At 38.3% G+C, this 15,134-nt stretch overlaps 1 protein-coding gene across 1 annotated transcript in view; it reads left to right on the top strand.

Annotated features, from left to right (window-relative positions):
* Positions 1–15,134, top strand: part of SDK2 (sidekick cell adhesion molecule 2) — a 426,366-nt gene that overhangs the window by 279,888 nt on the left and 131,344 nt on the right. The window contains 1 exon segment of the mRNA XM_074260670.1: positions 2,223–2,356. Coding sequence (XP_074116771.1) covers positions 2,223–2,356 — 134 coding nt within the window.

Below are 15,134 nucleotides of genomic sequence, written 5' to 3'. Positions count from 1 at the left end.
AGGGAAAGGGGCAAACTGGAAACTCAGGTCTTCCTGATATGAAGAACAGCATTTTGTTCATTACCACTATATAGCACCACAATTTGTCATGTCTCTGTGTAGGACCACCTCCTACCTCTAACTCCCCCTTCCCAGATTACGGGGAGAAACAGAGAGGGAACTCTTCAGGAAGGAAGGAAAGGAAGCCTGGGGATGAGCATCCTCTGCAATTCCCTGGAGCTCGGTTGATGGCACGAGAACTGACATATAAAAGACCAACAGCAAAAAAAGATAAAAAATAAAAACCCAGCCCTGGTGAAAGTATAAACAAAAGAGACATTTGTGAAGCAGTTCCTTTGAGAGACTCTTTTTAAAACTCTGTAACATTCACCTTATGGGAAAATCTGAAAAGGATTCAACCGGATTTGTCCTTGTTAAACTAACATTAAGGATGTTTAACAGCTGTCTCGTGCACATCACATTAAAATTTGGAGCTAAACTTGACAAACTAATGGTTTTGTTTGTCAATGGGGAAATGAATAAAAGAAAGGAAAAAAGGGGGGAAATTGTGGCTGGTCAGATTTCTAAGAAGTTTAATGAGGCTTAGTAAGTTCCCACGTAGGATTTATACTCTCTCTTAAGTCTGGTCTCCAGTATGGTCCCAAGGGGGGAAAAAATTCAGATTTGGAATTAATGTAGTTCTATGATTTACTCTACCCTCTCATATACCTGTCCACCCTCAGGAAAAAAAAAGAGATGTCTCTAGATGGGAAAAGGAAGCTTAGTTTTTTTAAGGGAGAGTGGGAATTTTTTGTTTGTTTTTGCTTGGGGATAAATGACTTGCCCAGGGTCACACAGTAGGAAGCGTTAAGTGTCTGAGACCAGATTTGAACTCAGGTCCTCCTGACTTCAGGGTTGGTGCTCTATCCACTGCACCATCTAGCTGCCCAGATTTGTTTTTTTAAAACCATTTTAGAGAGGGAAACTGAGTCATAGCTATTGGAGTTAATAATTCTTGGCAGAAGGAAACATGGATTGAATCCGAAAGTATATTTGGCTAATAATCCCCTATTCTTGGAGCTTTCATCTAAATTATCATCATTAATATCTACTGCGGCCTTGAGGGCAGGGAATATATCTTCATTCTGTTTTCCCCAGACCCTTACATGGTATCTTTTATATATAATTACTATATATATGTATATATGTTAAAGTCAACAAATATTTATTATATACTTGTTAGAAGTATATAATAAATATTTGTTGGATTTAATTGAATTAAATTATCAACTATATGATGTTATACAAATAGATAAGTTCATGCAGCAGATAGTACAGCAGTCATTTAGCATGTGAATTCATGTTATGTATAGGGACATGTCTGGTCCCAGATGATTTTCCTGTTCTCTTAGAAATAATATCCTCTAGAAGGATGAGGAACCTCTCAGCATAGCAGTTTTTGAAAAGTATATGAGGAAGCATTAATTCACAGCATGAGATTTCCCCTTCTCCCCCCACCATTGCTTTTCAAAAGCTCCTATCCTAAAAATTACCTCATCCTGGGAATCCATGCATAACCTTCTGAAGATAGAATTCCATAGAGAATGTGAAATTAATGGTCAAACATAAACCAATCCCTCTCTACCCTCCACCATATACACGTACACACATCTAATTTTGATTCTGACATCTGGGGACCTTGAAGAGGATGTGAATTTTTCCACAGGCAAAAAGGGACCATGACAAGGAAAAAGAACTGGGGAGGTCTTTGGTATCAGTTATAGTAGAGGCTGGGGCTCAGAAATAAGGTGAAATTAAGTAGATAGGGAGATAAGAAATGCAGCCCTGACAAGGTTAAGGAATTCCTAGACATAGATAGATAAAGAGTAGTTAGATATCTTTGCCCCTTGATTTTCTTGACTCAAAAATAAGGATTATATTCTTCATCCTGCCTTCCTTCACAAGGTTATAAGGATCAGAAAAGATAATGTCTGTGTAAATGAATTGAAAATGTTAATGTTCAATATCGATGTAAGGCATTATTATTTTAGCTTTATGCCCTCTTATCATTTCCCATTTCTCATCAGCACACACACACACACACACACACACTCCCTCCTCCTTCAATCTTCCTTATGCAGTAAGTCCCCAGAATTCTCCCCTTCTCCAGCCCAACACTGCTTCAGAGGGAGGCTTGGGGTGACCCTGACTGAATCTCTCAATCAGTTCTCTGTCCTCCTCAGAGCCATCACGCTGGATAACACCCTAGTCATTCTGTCAACTGTGGCTCCTGACGCGGGCCGGTACTACGTGCAGGCCGTTAATGACAAGAACGGGGATAACAAGACCAGCCAGCCCATCACTCTCACCGTGGAAAGTAAGCACAAGGCCTGGGGACTGAAAAAGGAGTGGGCCATTCAATCTTCAGGAGAAGAGCCGGGGAGGGGGGCTTAACTGGGCCCACAGAAAAGTATATTCATCTGCTTGTGGGTGCAGAGGGGAGGCAGGAAAAGTCCTACCTCCAGAGCAAGAGGGGATGGGAAAGACAATTTGCAAAAGAGACATTCAAGAGGCTGAGCTCTTGATGTGGGCTCCCTTGACAAGTGTCCGATCCTAAGGTTTCAGCAAAAGAAACACCAAGAATGATGAAGCTTTACGGAGGCCACTCCTGGGAAATTGGAAGTAGTTCTATTTTTTTGTGTGTATGTTTGTGTGTCATATGGTTTAAAACAGAGATTCCTAGTCTTATTGTGGCGAGGACCCCTTTCTCAGTCTAGAGAAGCCTATTTCTCCAAATAATTTTCTAAATACATAAACTATATAAAATTGGGAGGAAAAAAACTATTATATTGAAATGAAGATTCTTTTCCATCCATGAACTCCCTGGAATCCATCCACAAATCTTTGGGGAGAAGGAGGAATCTGTATATCAGGGTTAAGAATCTTGCACTAATATTTGGGACCAGAGGCTGCCATAACTCAGGCAGCAAAAGAAAAGGAGGTAGGATGGCATGTTTCATGTTTCCACTAGAGAGACATATAAAGAAACCTATCTGCCCTGAAGAATTCAGCCCAGGATGTTGTTCTCATTGCCAGGAATCAATCCACAAGTATTTATTAAGCATCTATTATATGACAGGAAAGGAATATACACAAAAGCAAAATAGTCCCTTCTCCTCAAGAAACTTATATTGTAGCAGGGAGATGACATCTATTTTATTTTTATAAAAGTGTGCATGTGTGTGTATATATACATATATATATATATATATATATATATATATATATATATATATTTATTATTTATTTATTTATACGCACACACATATACATTTACATATATATACAGATGTATACATATGTGTGTATGTGTATGTATTTTTCAGCCATTTTCAATCATGTCCAGCTCTTCACGATTCCTTTTGGTATACCTTTCTAATTCCTTCTCCAGCTCATTTTACAGATGAGAAAACTAAGGCAAACAGGCTTAAGTGGCTTTCCCAGGGCCACAAAGATAGTTATCTGAAACTAGATTTGAACCCAGAAAGAAAAGTCTTCCTGATTCCAAACCCATCACTCTACCCACTGTGCCACTAGGGGCCCCATGTGTTATGTTATGTATGTGTGTGTACATAGATACACATATGGATATAGATAGATATATGTGTGTATATAGAAATATAGACATCATATGCATATACAAATTTACATATATATGGATGTATTATGGACATGTGTACATACATTCACAGAAACTAGATACAAGGCAACTAGAGGAATGTAGAAGTATGTACTTATTAGCAAAAGAAAAAAAGACTCCAACAAGGGCTCAAATGTTTGAGCTGATTCTTGAAGCAAAGTAGGAATTACAAGAAGCAAAGATGAGAAAGAAGTGAATTCTGAGCTTTGGGAACAATCAATGGGAAGGCCCAGAAATATGAGTGGAAGGTCATGTGTAATGTATAACAAGAATTCTAGTACATTTGGACAATAGTGCACAGGGAAGGGAAGAGTAAGAGCATTGGAAAGATGAAAAAGAGATAAATTGAAAAGAGCTTTAAATGTTTAAAAAAGAGAGAGGTTATATTTTATTCTAGGGGCACCAGATCTTATAGTATAAAAGGAATCAGACTTATACTTTAGGAAGATTGTAGGAATTGTGTGAAGGATACATTGGAATAAGGAGAGAGTTGAGGCCGAGAGATCAATTAGAAGGCATTTCAAGACACTAGGAAAGGAGTGATGAAGAGCTGAAGGAAGGTACTAGCCAAGTGAGCCGAGAAAAGGGGATTATACACAGGAGATAGAGATGTCAGCCAGAATGTGTCTAGTGATCAGATATGTGGTAGAAGAGTGAGGGGATGACGATGAGCCCCACGTTGTGGAACTAGAAAGTTCGTGATACTTGATAGTATATACTTGATGGTAATAGAGAAATTCAGAAGAAGGGTATGTTTGTGGGGAAAATAGTGACTTCTTTTTTGGGCCTGTTGACTTTGAGATTTCTACAAGGTATCCACTTCAAAATGTCCAACAGTTAATTTGCAACCAAAGCTAAGGAGAAACAGTGGGAAGGTCTAGTCTAAGAGTCAGACTCCATAGAAATAACTAAACCCATGTTGAAGTCATTGAGAGATTGTAGAGAGAGAAGAGAAAAAGGTCCAGGACAGAGCTTTGGGGTTTACTTCCAGTTAGGAAATGCGGCATGGATGATGTTCCCAAAAAGGAGACTGATAAAGAGCAGTCAAATAGGTGGAAAGAGAACAAAATGAGGAGAGAATCACTAAAAACTAGGGATTACCAGAGAGAAAAGAGAAGAGAGTAATCAACAGAATCGGTCGCTAAAGAAAAAATGAGAAAGGTGAGGACTGAGAAAAATTGATTTGAATCCTCAAGCTGAATGTTAAATTTTCAGGGTTAGCATTTACACCTCAGAAACTGGCAAATAAGTCAGGACTTGATTTATTGTTTTGTTGATTGCCTTAAGACAATGGGGGAGAAATGTTAATCATAGAGATTAAATTTAAAAGTTTGTCTTGTGTTCTTTTTTTTTCCCCCAGAGAGCTAGTTGCTAAACATCTACTAGCACGTTCGAGAGAAAAAGGTCATCAGAGTTGGCAAATAAAAGATCATTTGTAATTTAGGAAAGAGTAGATTTTATTTGTAAGATGAGGTCACAAGGCAAACTGCAGAGGGTTGATTAGTGAGTGAGAGGAATTGGAGGAAAAAAAAATGTAGACAGATTCTTCGAGATGCTTGCTGGGAAAAGAGAGGGTCATATGGAAAGATAACTAGTGACAATGGCCCAATCTAGTGAAAGATTTATTTAAGGACGGAAAACTTGAGTGTTTTTAGTGGCAGGGAAGGCGAGAGTAGATAAGAAGAGATTAAAGATAAAGATCAGAAAGAGAAGAATAATGAAAGTGAGAACAATATTCTGATAAAAAACAAGAGTAGAGAGGGATCAAAAGTTCATGTAGACAGGTTAATCCACCTCTTCAACACAGACAAGTAATGGAGTTTATGGGAGATGTGAGAAAAGAAGAGAAGAGGGAGTTCTATTTCCTATTTCTTCAATAAAATATGAGTCAAGATTCTCAGCTGAGAGATTTGGGGAAGGGTGTTACAGGAAACTTAAAGGATAGGAAGGAAGTTTGGTGAATGGGCTAGAGATTCAATTAGGGAAGATTAAAAAGATTTCTTTCCTCCAAAAGGGCACTGTTGAGATTAGATAATACAAGGTTGTAGTGAACCTAATCAACACAATTGTATGACTTTCTCCAGCTCTGTTCAGCACCATGTGAAGAGAAGAGAGGGAGATGAATGTTAAGAATAATTCAAGATTGGAATTTGCAGAGAGATGTGTAGCAATTGGTCAAGAGAGCAACTGGTTCAAAAGCAAAAGATAACATAAAGTTGAAAAGATCAATTCAAGCATTTTCCAGGGTTTGGAAAAGGTCAAGATTTAGAGGAAAATTATCCAGCGTAAGGTAATGTCTTGTGAACAAACTGAGAAGCGGAAGGATTGGAAGTCATGGTGAAGATAAAGAATAGATTTAGGAAGAATAAAGAATAAGGAGAGATGGACTGATAAGAGATTGTGACAAGAGATTCTTTGTAAAGGAGTGTCAGAATTCTTGATGACAGAAGTGAAACATTGGTACATGTTGGAAAGATAAATGGGTTACTATCCCTATGAGGAGCTGAGGTAGAATAAAAGATTGAGTTATGGAATTTGAGAGGTCAGAGAACTTGAGGGAACATCAATATGTATCTTGAAGTCTTCCAGTAGAAGAACAAGAATTGGGACACAACAGAAGCATGTGAACCCGGTCCTGAAGTCATTGAGAAAGGAGAGAGATAAATGCCTGGCCATCAATAGATAATAATCACCAGGATCTGATTTGGGTTGTTAATCTAGATATAGTGAACCTCAAAGGATGAAAGGTTTCTGAGTGATGGAAGAAAAAGGAGAGTCTGAAAGTGACAATGGAGAACAGGAGACATTCTGACTCACCTTTGAGAATTAATATATCGGAGGGATGAGAGAAGAAAGTTGCAACTGTTATTGGAAAGGATATCCAGGGAGATCAATGTCATCTTGGGGGATCCAGGTCTCTGTGAGTTCTATAAAATGGAAGTATGCAAGGAAGACATCAAAATTGAAAGGAAATTTATTGTTTATGGACTAGGAAATCTAAAGTATATTGTAAAAGAGGCAAGAAGATCCAAAGTGGAACCTTGGAGGTATAAAATTGAGATAGATGGGAATGAGAGAAGGGAAAGTGGGATTGGAGAAAGAAGATTACTCTTACAAAGCCAGGAAATCAGCAGCATCAGGAGTAGAAGAAGGAGGAGGAGGAGATGGGTAGGATTAGCAGGGAATGACTCAAGAGTATCAATAGCTGGGAACAATTCTGCTGATTATAGCAAGTGAGTAGAAGGTTCCAGGTCACAATTTAACCCTAGACATTCTTACACAACACAGTTTCAGTCTGAGTGCAACCTGTCACAAGATCCTGGTCTAATTCTGTGTCCAGCTCCAGTAGATGATGGGTAAGACTGATGGAACTCTGCCTGCTCTAGGCATAGTAAGCATGGGACAAGGAGTAGACAGAGCTAGGTTCTAAGCCTAGCTCTACAATCAGTGCCACCTTGCACAAATTCCATTATTTCTCTAGGCTTGAATTTCTGTATCTATGAAACAAGAGGACTGGACTTGATGCCCCCTAAGATGCCTTACTCTGCTAAATATTGAATGGATCTTGGAATCATTAGGTAGGGTGCTTTTCCAAACATTATTCAGTCCTAGATATCTTCCTTAACCATGAGCAAAGCCATTCTTGGCTCACTGGGAAAAGGGTGGGCAACTAAGTCTTAAAGAAGGAATTGCTTTCTCCCTGGCAGAGACAGAATCTGGGAAAGAAAGTGAGAAACAGAGGAAATGGGTTAAAATGGAAAGAATTAGAAATTAAAGTAAGACTAAGCAGTGAGTTTAAAAAAAATGTGCAAAACTATTTGGACTTTTTCCGCAAACCATCCAGGGATAGATCCCAGGAACTCAGATTCCTTATCCTATTCTTAGTGTCTGAAAAAAGGTGATGGACTCAAGAATCATGACTGGGAAAAGGTCAGAAGGAATCACTGAGGTAATTTGATAGGCGAAAAACACCTCCTTCTAGCATTAAAGCAGCTGCAAGCTGGAAGAGCCAGATGTTCATTTCCTTCCACATCTGTACAACTCCTGCTTAGAAAAGCAAGCATCATTTATCATCCATGCTTAGGTTGAGATTCTCAATACTGCCGAGAAGAGGTGCAATGCTAATTATTTCCTAAATCTTTACTATCCCACCTCTGGTTTCTATATTCCCATAAATAATGAGAAATAAAAGATAACCTTAGCATGCTAAGATTTTGCAATCCATGATCCTCCAAAATTCCCACAAAAGTCCTCATTATCCCAGAATATATTTGGTCTTCCAACTCAAGGTTCCTTAGAATCCAAACCAACTCTTCCAAGAAAAGATGTCCTATAGCCAGAAGAACCACAACATCCCAAAATTGGAAAGGATCTTAGAGTCCTAGTGGTGTCCAAAACCAAGTAAATCCATATAGTTTAGCATTTTTTAATAGAAATTATAACATCTTGGAGCCAAAAAAAAAAAAAAACCTTTGGAAATCATCTTATTCCTGTAGTAGTAACATTTTCTCTTGTCTAATTTGTTTCCTTCCCCAAAGAAAGAAGTCTATCCTTTTTTTTCCTGATTGTGCAGGGGCAATGACACAAAGTTGATTTTCTGACTTTATGGATTTGAGCTGAAATTTCTTAATAGGCAGAATGAGGTTTTAACTATTTGAAGGAGATGTGTTTTCCTTTGAATTTCTTCTGATCATGAAATCATTTTGACTCTTATCTGTCATGGAGCAAGAGAAAAACACAAATTGGGAGAAAGAAAATTGGGCTGCATAAAGTGAGAAACTCTTGTGTAGACCCGGATACACTGACTCCTGACCAACCTACCTCCTACCTTATGTGTCTCTGCTGGACAAGAGGGAAGCACCTTCTGCCCTTCAGTCCCTGGGTGGCATTGGAGCCTGCCTTTCATGGGAAATTAAAGAACTATGCCGTCTGCCCAAATATAGATATAGATATTCCCAGCTCAGCTTTTCACAAGCCACTTTACCCCAAGAGAAAAGTAATCATCACAACATCTCTCTGCTATGCCTTTCCTCTCTGGAGCCCTTCAGAAACTCAAAGAAAGCAGAGGGAACCCACCTCAATTCCTCACCCCCCAACTGACAGGCACAAGGATAAAGCAGGCATTCCTATTGTAACTTGCAAACCAGATTTCTCTGTTTTCCCAGTTCCAAGCGCCCTTTGCCTCCTCCTCCCACTCAGTGATTTGTGTTGGATTGAGAGCAGAATCAGCCGATATTTTTTTAGCTAATTTCTCCACCCACGAGTGACTACACTTCAAAACCCCGTTCCTGTCACTGACAGAAATCCCCCAGACTGCCTGCCAATTTACAAGAAGGGATTGTCGCTTTTCCCAACTCTGTCTGTCTCCTCACCATCTCTTTCTCCCTCTATTATATCTCTGCCTCCTCCCTTCCTCTTCTCTTTCCTTTCCTCTCTCCCTCCTCACTTTTCCCTTCTGTCCAGAGCAGCTGTGGTAGCCTATTCTGGCCAGTCCATCCTGTATCCTAACTTTAGCCTTCTCCCGTGGTGATAAAGCAGACTGTCACCAGTTCCTGGAAAGGCAGGCCAGTATGGCCTGTTATCCTGGAATTTTGTCTCTTCTGTTGAGTAGAGCATGTCCAACTGTGCTTCTGCTTGATGATGATAAGAATATATGCAAATTCCTCATATGCATAACTCTGTGCCCCAGACTATCTGTCATCACAGAAGCCTTAGGTATCCACAGGTCTGGGGTTCTTATTCTGACCCTGTATGGACTTCTCGATGGCTTAGAATTCTGACCCATCACCTCCCCTGCCCCATCCCCAGCCGGTTCTGGTTGGCTCAGGGCCAACTTTAATTTGCAGTAAATCTCCCAGGCTCCAGCTTGTGCTGACTTCACAATCCCAACTGCTGGAGAAATTTATTTGGACACTTTTGCCCGTGCCATTGCTGCTGGCAGGACCGGGGTTATGATGATACCCTCCCCAGCCTTCTAAGTCTTTTCTGCCAAAGACCAAAAGTCTTCAATGGAATCCCAAATGAGTTTTCAGCTAGAGGAGCAAAGGATCTGGGTGAGCTACTGTCACAAGCTTAAATGCTCTCTATCTTTGCCCACATTTAGGTTTTGTGCTTGACAGGTTAATGATAATCGCTCACATTAGCACTTAAAGTTTCGCAAATTACTTTCCTCAGAACAATCTTGTAAGGAAGTTAGTGCTTATGTTCCTATCCCCATTTTACACATGAGGAAAACTAAGGCTGAAAGAAATGAAATAACTTGTCCACAGCCACATAACCAATAATTATCCGAATCTGGGTTCCAACCTCGATTTCCAAATGCCAAATTCTCTTTTCACTACACTTTTGATCATGGAACCCTTTGGCAATCCAGTGAAGTCTCTGGACGCCTTCTCAGAATAATGTTTGTTAGATATATAAAAATCAATTTTATATATATATATATGTATATAATTATAATTATATAAGATTACAAAGGGAATCATTTATATACACAAAAGATTTTTTTTTAAGTTTCATAAACCTCAGGTTTAAAATTCCTATACCATACTATATAATCTCTAGTATTTCTCCTCTTTGGGTTCTGTATACCAGGGCATCTTAAACATGCTACTGCTACTCACCACCCCTTTTCACCTAAGAAATTTTTGCACAACCCCATCTAGAATCTGAGCTGAGGTGTTTCTGGCAGTACTTGTGCGTTGTACATTCAAGAACCAAGGTGATGCAACATGGGCCAGCACTGGCAGAAACACCTTGGATTCATTATGTGTTTGATTTTGAATTAACTTTTTGGTTTTTGTGTCCAAAAATCTTTTATTGTTGCCAAATTTTTCGCCACCCCTACATTCAGTTACTTGACTGTATCTATACCACCATACTCTCTTCCTGTCCCATTTAGACTTTTAAAGTATATTTAGGTTATTCAACTGAATCGTTGTTTGAGTAGATGTGAACTCACAGATTACTGTGAAGCTGGAATGGCTTTTCTGAGATCCCTGCATACAAAGAAAAATAATATCTATGGGTGCTATTTGAAAAATTAAATACATAATAATAAGTTAGTCATATACATACTAGGGACAAAGGACAGACCGCAAAGTGCTCCAAGTTAATTTGAAAAGGAGAGTGAATATTTAAGTTAAATACTGTTCACCAGGAAGACCAAGGAGGGCTTTATGGAAGAGGTGACATCTGAGCTGAGCCTGGGAGGCTTTCAGTAGCCTGAGATGAGGAGAGAATATGCTCCAGCCATGAGAGAGCTGGCTTGCAAGAGTGTTGAAGGCTGACAGGAGCAGGATGAGACTGTGCCTGAAATGCAGTATGCTTAGGAGGAAATAAGGCTGAAAGGGAGTTCAATATTTAGACTAAGGAATATGTAAGGGGTTTTTTCTTCTAATTTTTAGTCTCATTCTCTTGGTCCCCTCCAGCTGCTAACACAGACTCTTGCACATAGTCAGCATTTCAAAGGTGTTTATCAAATTAAATAGATTCATGCCAGTCCTCAAACAGGTCAGTTAGTTTTACCCTGGGAAAAGTTATTTTCTAAAATCGAACTGTGTCCTTACCCTTGAGCCAAACATCTCAAAAGTACATTAATTTTGGTCATGAGGAAAACTAGATGGAAAAGAGAACTTATTCAGAACAGCCTGTCCCCATTTCAGGGAAATATGTTCTAATAATATTTAGTCAGGTATGTTATCTTTATATCTTTTTTCCTCGTTATTAAAATTTATTTTTAATTTATGTAATAAAATAAGCATTTCCATAACATAGTACAATAGAAATTTGCATATGAAACCATAAATCTACTAAGTACAACTTGCTATTCTTTTCTAATATACAACAAAATTGTTATAAATTTCTTTTTTTTTCTTCCCTCCCATATTTGACTAGCATTAGATACAAATAGTCACACACACACACGCATCCACACACATATAATATTATTCTACATATGCTTTTAATTATCCGTTCTTTCTTTGAATGCCGATGGCATCTTTCTTCATCTCTCCTTTATAATTAATTTGTGTATTTATAATAGTTAACATAATTTATTCATTCAATGTCATTCTTAGAACAATATTGCTATTACTGTATATAGTGTTCTTTTGGTTCTACTCATTTTGCTCTTCATTATTTTGTGCAAATCTTTCTCTGATTTTCCAAAATCATTGAAAATGATCCGAGAACCTTGGTTTCCTACATAACAGGCAGGAATACTCAACACTATATTAATGAGGAGTACATATTCAATTTCTCCCTTTCTATTGCATTTCTTCCTTTAGCATATAAGCAGTAAGCAGGCACTAAAGTTGCACAGACATAAATAATAGAGTGCCCCTGCCCTCAAGGAGCTTACCTTTTAATTGAGCATACAGCATGCACACTTATACAAAATAAATATGAAGTATTGGGCATGGGGAGGAGGATATAGCAGCTAGAGGAAGACCTTACTTATAAAGGAGGTTCAGTTTGAGGTGAACTTTCAAAGAAGGGGCACTACAAGATGGAGATGGAGAAGACATACAATCCTGATACAAGGATATAAGGACATGGGGGACACTCTATGCAAAGACACTGAGGTGCAAGATGGAATGCTGTATGAAAAGACCTGCTTGTCTGGTCGCCTGAAGAGGGAACAAAAACAAGTATTGCATAATAAAAATGGAAAGGTAGATTGGAGCCAGATTTTTAATTAGTTTGGAGTCAGGTTGGCTTAAATGCAAACAGATGATTTGATTTGAGAGGAAATAGGGAATCACTGTAGTCTACTAAGCAGGGTTTTAATAATATCATTTTGGCAGCTATGAAGAGGATATTTTGGACAACATGTAAACATACTTCATTCTCTTACTTTAAAAAAAATCCTTAATTCTGCTATTCTCTTAGATTCCCTATCAGCTATTATTGTTGTTCAGTTGTATCCAACTCTTTATGGTCCCACTTGAGGTTTTCTTGGCAAAGATACTAAAAATAGTTTGCCATTTCTTTGTCCAACCCAGTTTGCAGATGGGAAAACCTGAAGCAAAGAGTGCTAAGTGTTTTGCTTAGCTAGTAAATGTCTGAGGCTGACTTTGAACTCAGATCTTCCTGACTGGAGGCCCAGTGCTCTATCCACTGTACCATCTAGCTGCCTTTCCTTCTCGGCTATTTTTCTTCTTTTTCTCAATAATTATCTATACTCACTGCCTTCCTCACTTACCACTTTCTTTCTGCTTAGAAACTCTCACAAATTATTCAACCTTCCTTCTTGAAGAGGACAAATGACATCAGGAGGGTGATGTCTTGACTTGTGAATGAATTGGATTTAAATGAGACAGAGCTGTGCAAAGTCATCAGCCTCCCCTCTTGTAGAATCATTGGTCAGATCAACTGGGATGGCCCAGGATACAATGGGAGACCCTGGCCTTTAGAGTTGAGGTCTTTTCCAGTCAATATGGCTCTTTTGTAACTACTTTCTCCAAAGTCACTAGAGACTCCCTTTAAAATATATATATATATATATATTTTTAGTCTTCATATTCCTTGACTTCTCTGCCTTCAGTCATCAGTCATCCCCTTCTTTAAATGTTTTTCTGCCTTTGCTTTATGCTACTTTTCCTCTTTGGCTGTTCTTTGTTCTTCTCCTTCACTGGTTTTGCTTTTTCCTCTCATCCCCTAAATATTATTATGCCCCAAAACTCAATCCTTGATCCTCTGCTTTTTTCTATAAATTCTCTTCCCTTCTTCAGTCTCACCTACTCTTCTGGTTTCGACCACCATGTCTACATGAATGACTCTCAAATCTATGTCTATATCTCTAATCTTTCTCACAAACTGTAACCCCACATCTCTAACTATCAGCCAGAGTGTCTGCTTTGATGATTTCCACTAGAGCATCAAGTTCAAAGTAGCTAAAAGGGAATTCTCCATCTTTTCCTACAAATGGCCTCCCCTCTGACCTTTCTATTTCTCTCAGGGGCTTACTCCCTTTTCACTTACTCCAAGTAAGTGAAACACTGCTCACATTTGTTGAGAAAGGAAAACGTCAGAGACTGTCAACAAAAATCCAATAATTCTTTCTTGCCTAATGCTTCCCATTTCCATCCTTTCCCTTCCATTCTATGATACCCTGGACTGGGTCCTTCTTATTTTCTGGTTGGACTATTGCACCTAACTGGTTTTTCCACTTTCGGACTCTTCATTCTCCAATCCGTGCTCAAACCACTGCCAGACTCCTGGTCTCAAAACTCCATCATTCCCTTCCTCTTTTTCTAACCCTAATCCCTTCTCCAAATATGTACAATTATCCCTTCCATATCATAGTAGTGTCATGCCCCGGAGGTCTGGAAAATCTGTGTAAAAGGTTTTTTTGTCCTCCCTTCATACAAGAAAAGAGGTAGCAATTATTATTATTTGTTAATAATTATTAATTTATTGTTTATTATTTATTTAATAAAATTTATTAATTAATTGTTATCAATATTTTATTTATTAAAAGATAAAATGTGCTGATATTATATAATACTGTACATATATTTTATACATTTCTGAGTTTCTAAAATTTTTATTTGTTATCTGATGACCTTTGCATATTGTCTGTGGCTTCTGCAAAATTCCCATTTAATTTCTTATATCAACACTCAATATATCAAAACTGTGATAGGGCAAAGTCTTGATGTGGAAGGGATAATGACATATACTTTTGACACCCTTTCTTTACCACGTTTTATGGAATAAAATCTAAACATTTTTGCTGCATTTGAGGCCTTCTGAAATTTGGCCTCAACCTATATGTGCAGTCTTGCCTTCCTGTACTGTCCTATGGAAACCCAGACATTGTGGTATAAAAAGGGAAAGCATTGAATTTGGAGCCAAGAAAGTTGTAGGTTCAAAGACTGCCTTTGATTCCAGGATAACATGATTTGACAAGTACTTTAAATGAAAATTAATTAAACTACTTTGAGCTTGTTTTGTTATTTGTAAAATAAGGCAAAATAATACTAAAACTATTGCCTCACTTGGTTGTTGTGAGGTTCAAAAGTACTTGTCATTTCCTAGCTCAGGAAATTTGATTTCTCCCTTGTCTTTAGGTTTCTCCTTGAAACTCTTTACCATTTAATTACAGTCTGCCTTTTGTGGGGCTTAATATAAGTGTTCTCCTTTATACCACTATATTCTAGCCAAACTGGCCTATTTTATTGAGCCCTTTTATGTGAATTTTCAATTCCCATCACCATGCTTTTGTACAGATTGTGCTCTATGTCTAGAATGCACTTCCTTCTCATTTCTACATTATAACATTTCTAGTTTGGGGGCAGCTAGTTGGTACAGTAGTTAGTGCACCAGCCTGAAGTTGGGAGGACCTAAGTTCAAATCTAGCCTCAGACACTTAATACCTCCTATCTGTGTGACCCTGGGCAAGTCACTTAACCCCAATTGCCTCAGCAAAAATAAATAAATAAAATGAAAT

This window comes from Sminthopsis crassicaudata, chromosome 4 (assembly GCF_048593235.1).
Source record: "Sminthopsis crassicaudata isolate SCR6 chromosome 4, ASM4859323v1, whole genome shotgun sequence".
Lineage (NCBI taxonomy): Eukaryota > Metazoa > Chordata > Mammalia > Dasyuromorphia > Dasyuridae > Sminthopsis > Sminthopsis crassicaudata.
The sequence above is the reverse complement of the archived record's forward strand: the minus strand, read 5'-3'. Positions and strand labels throughout refer to the sequence as shown.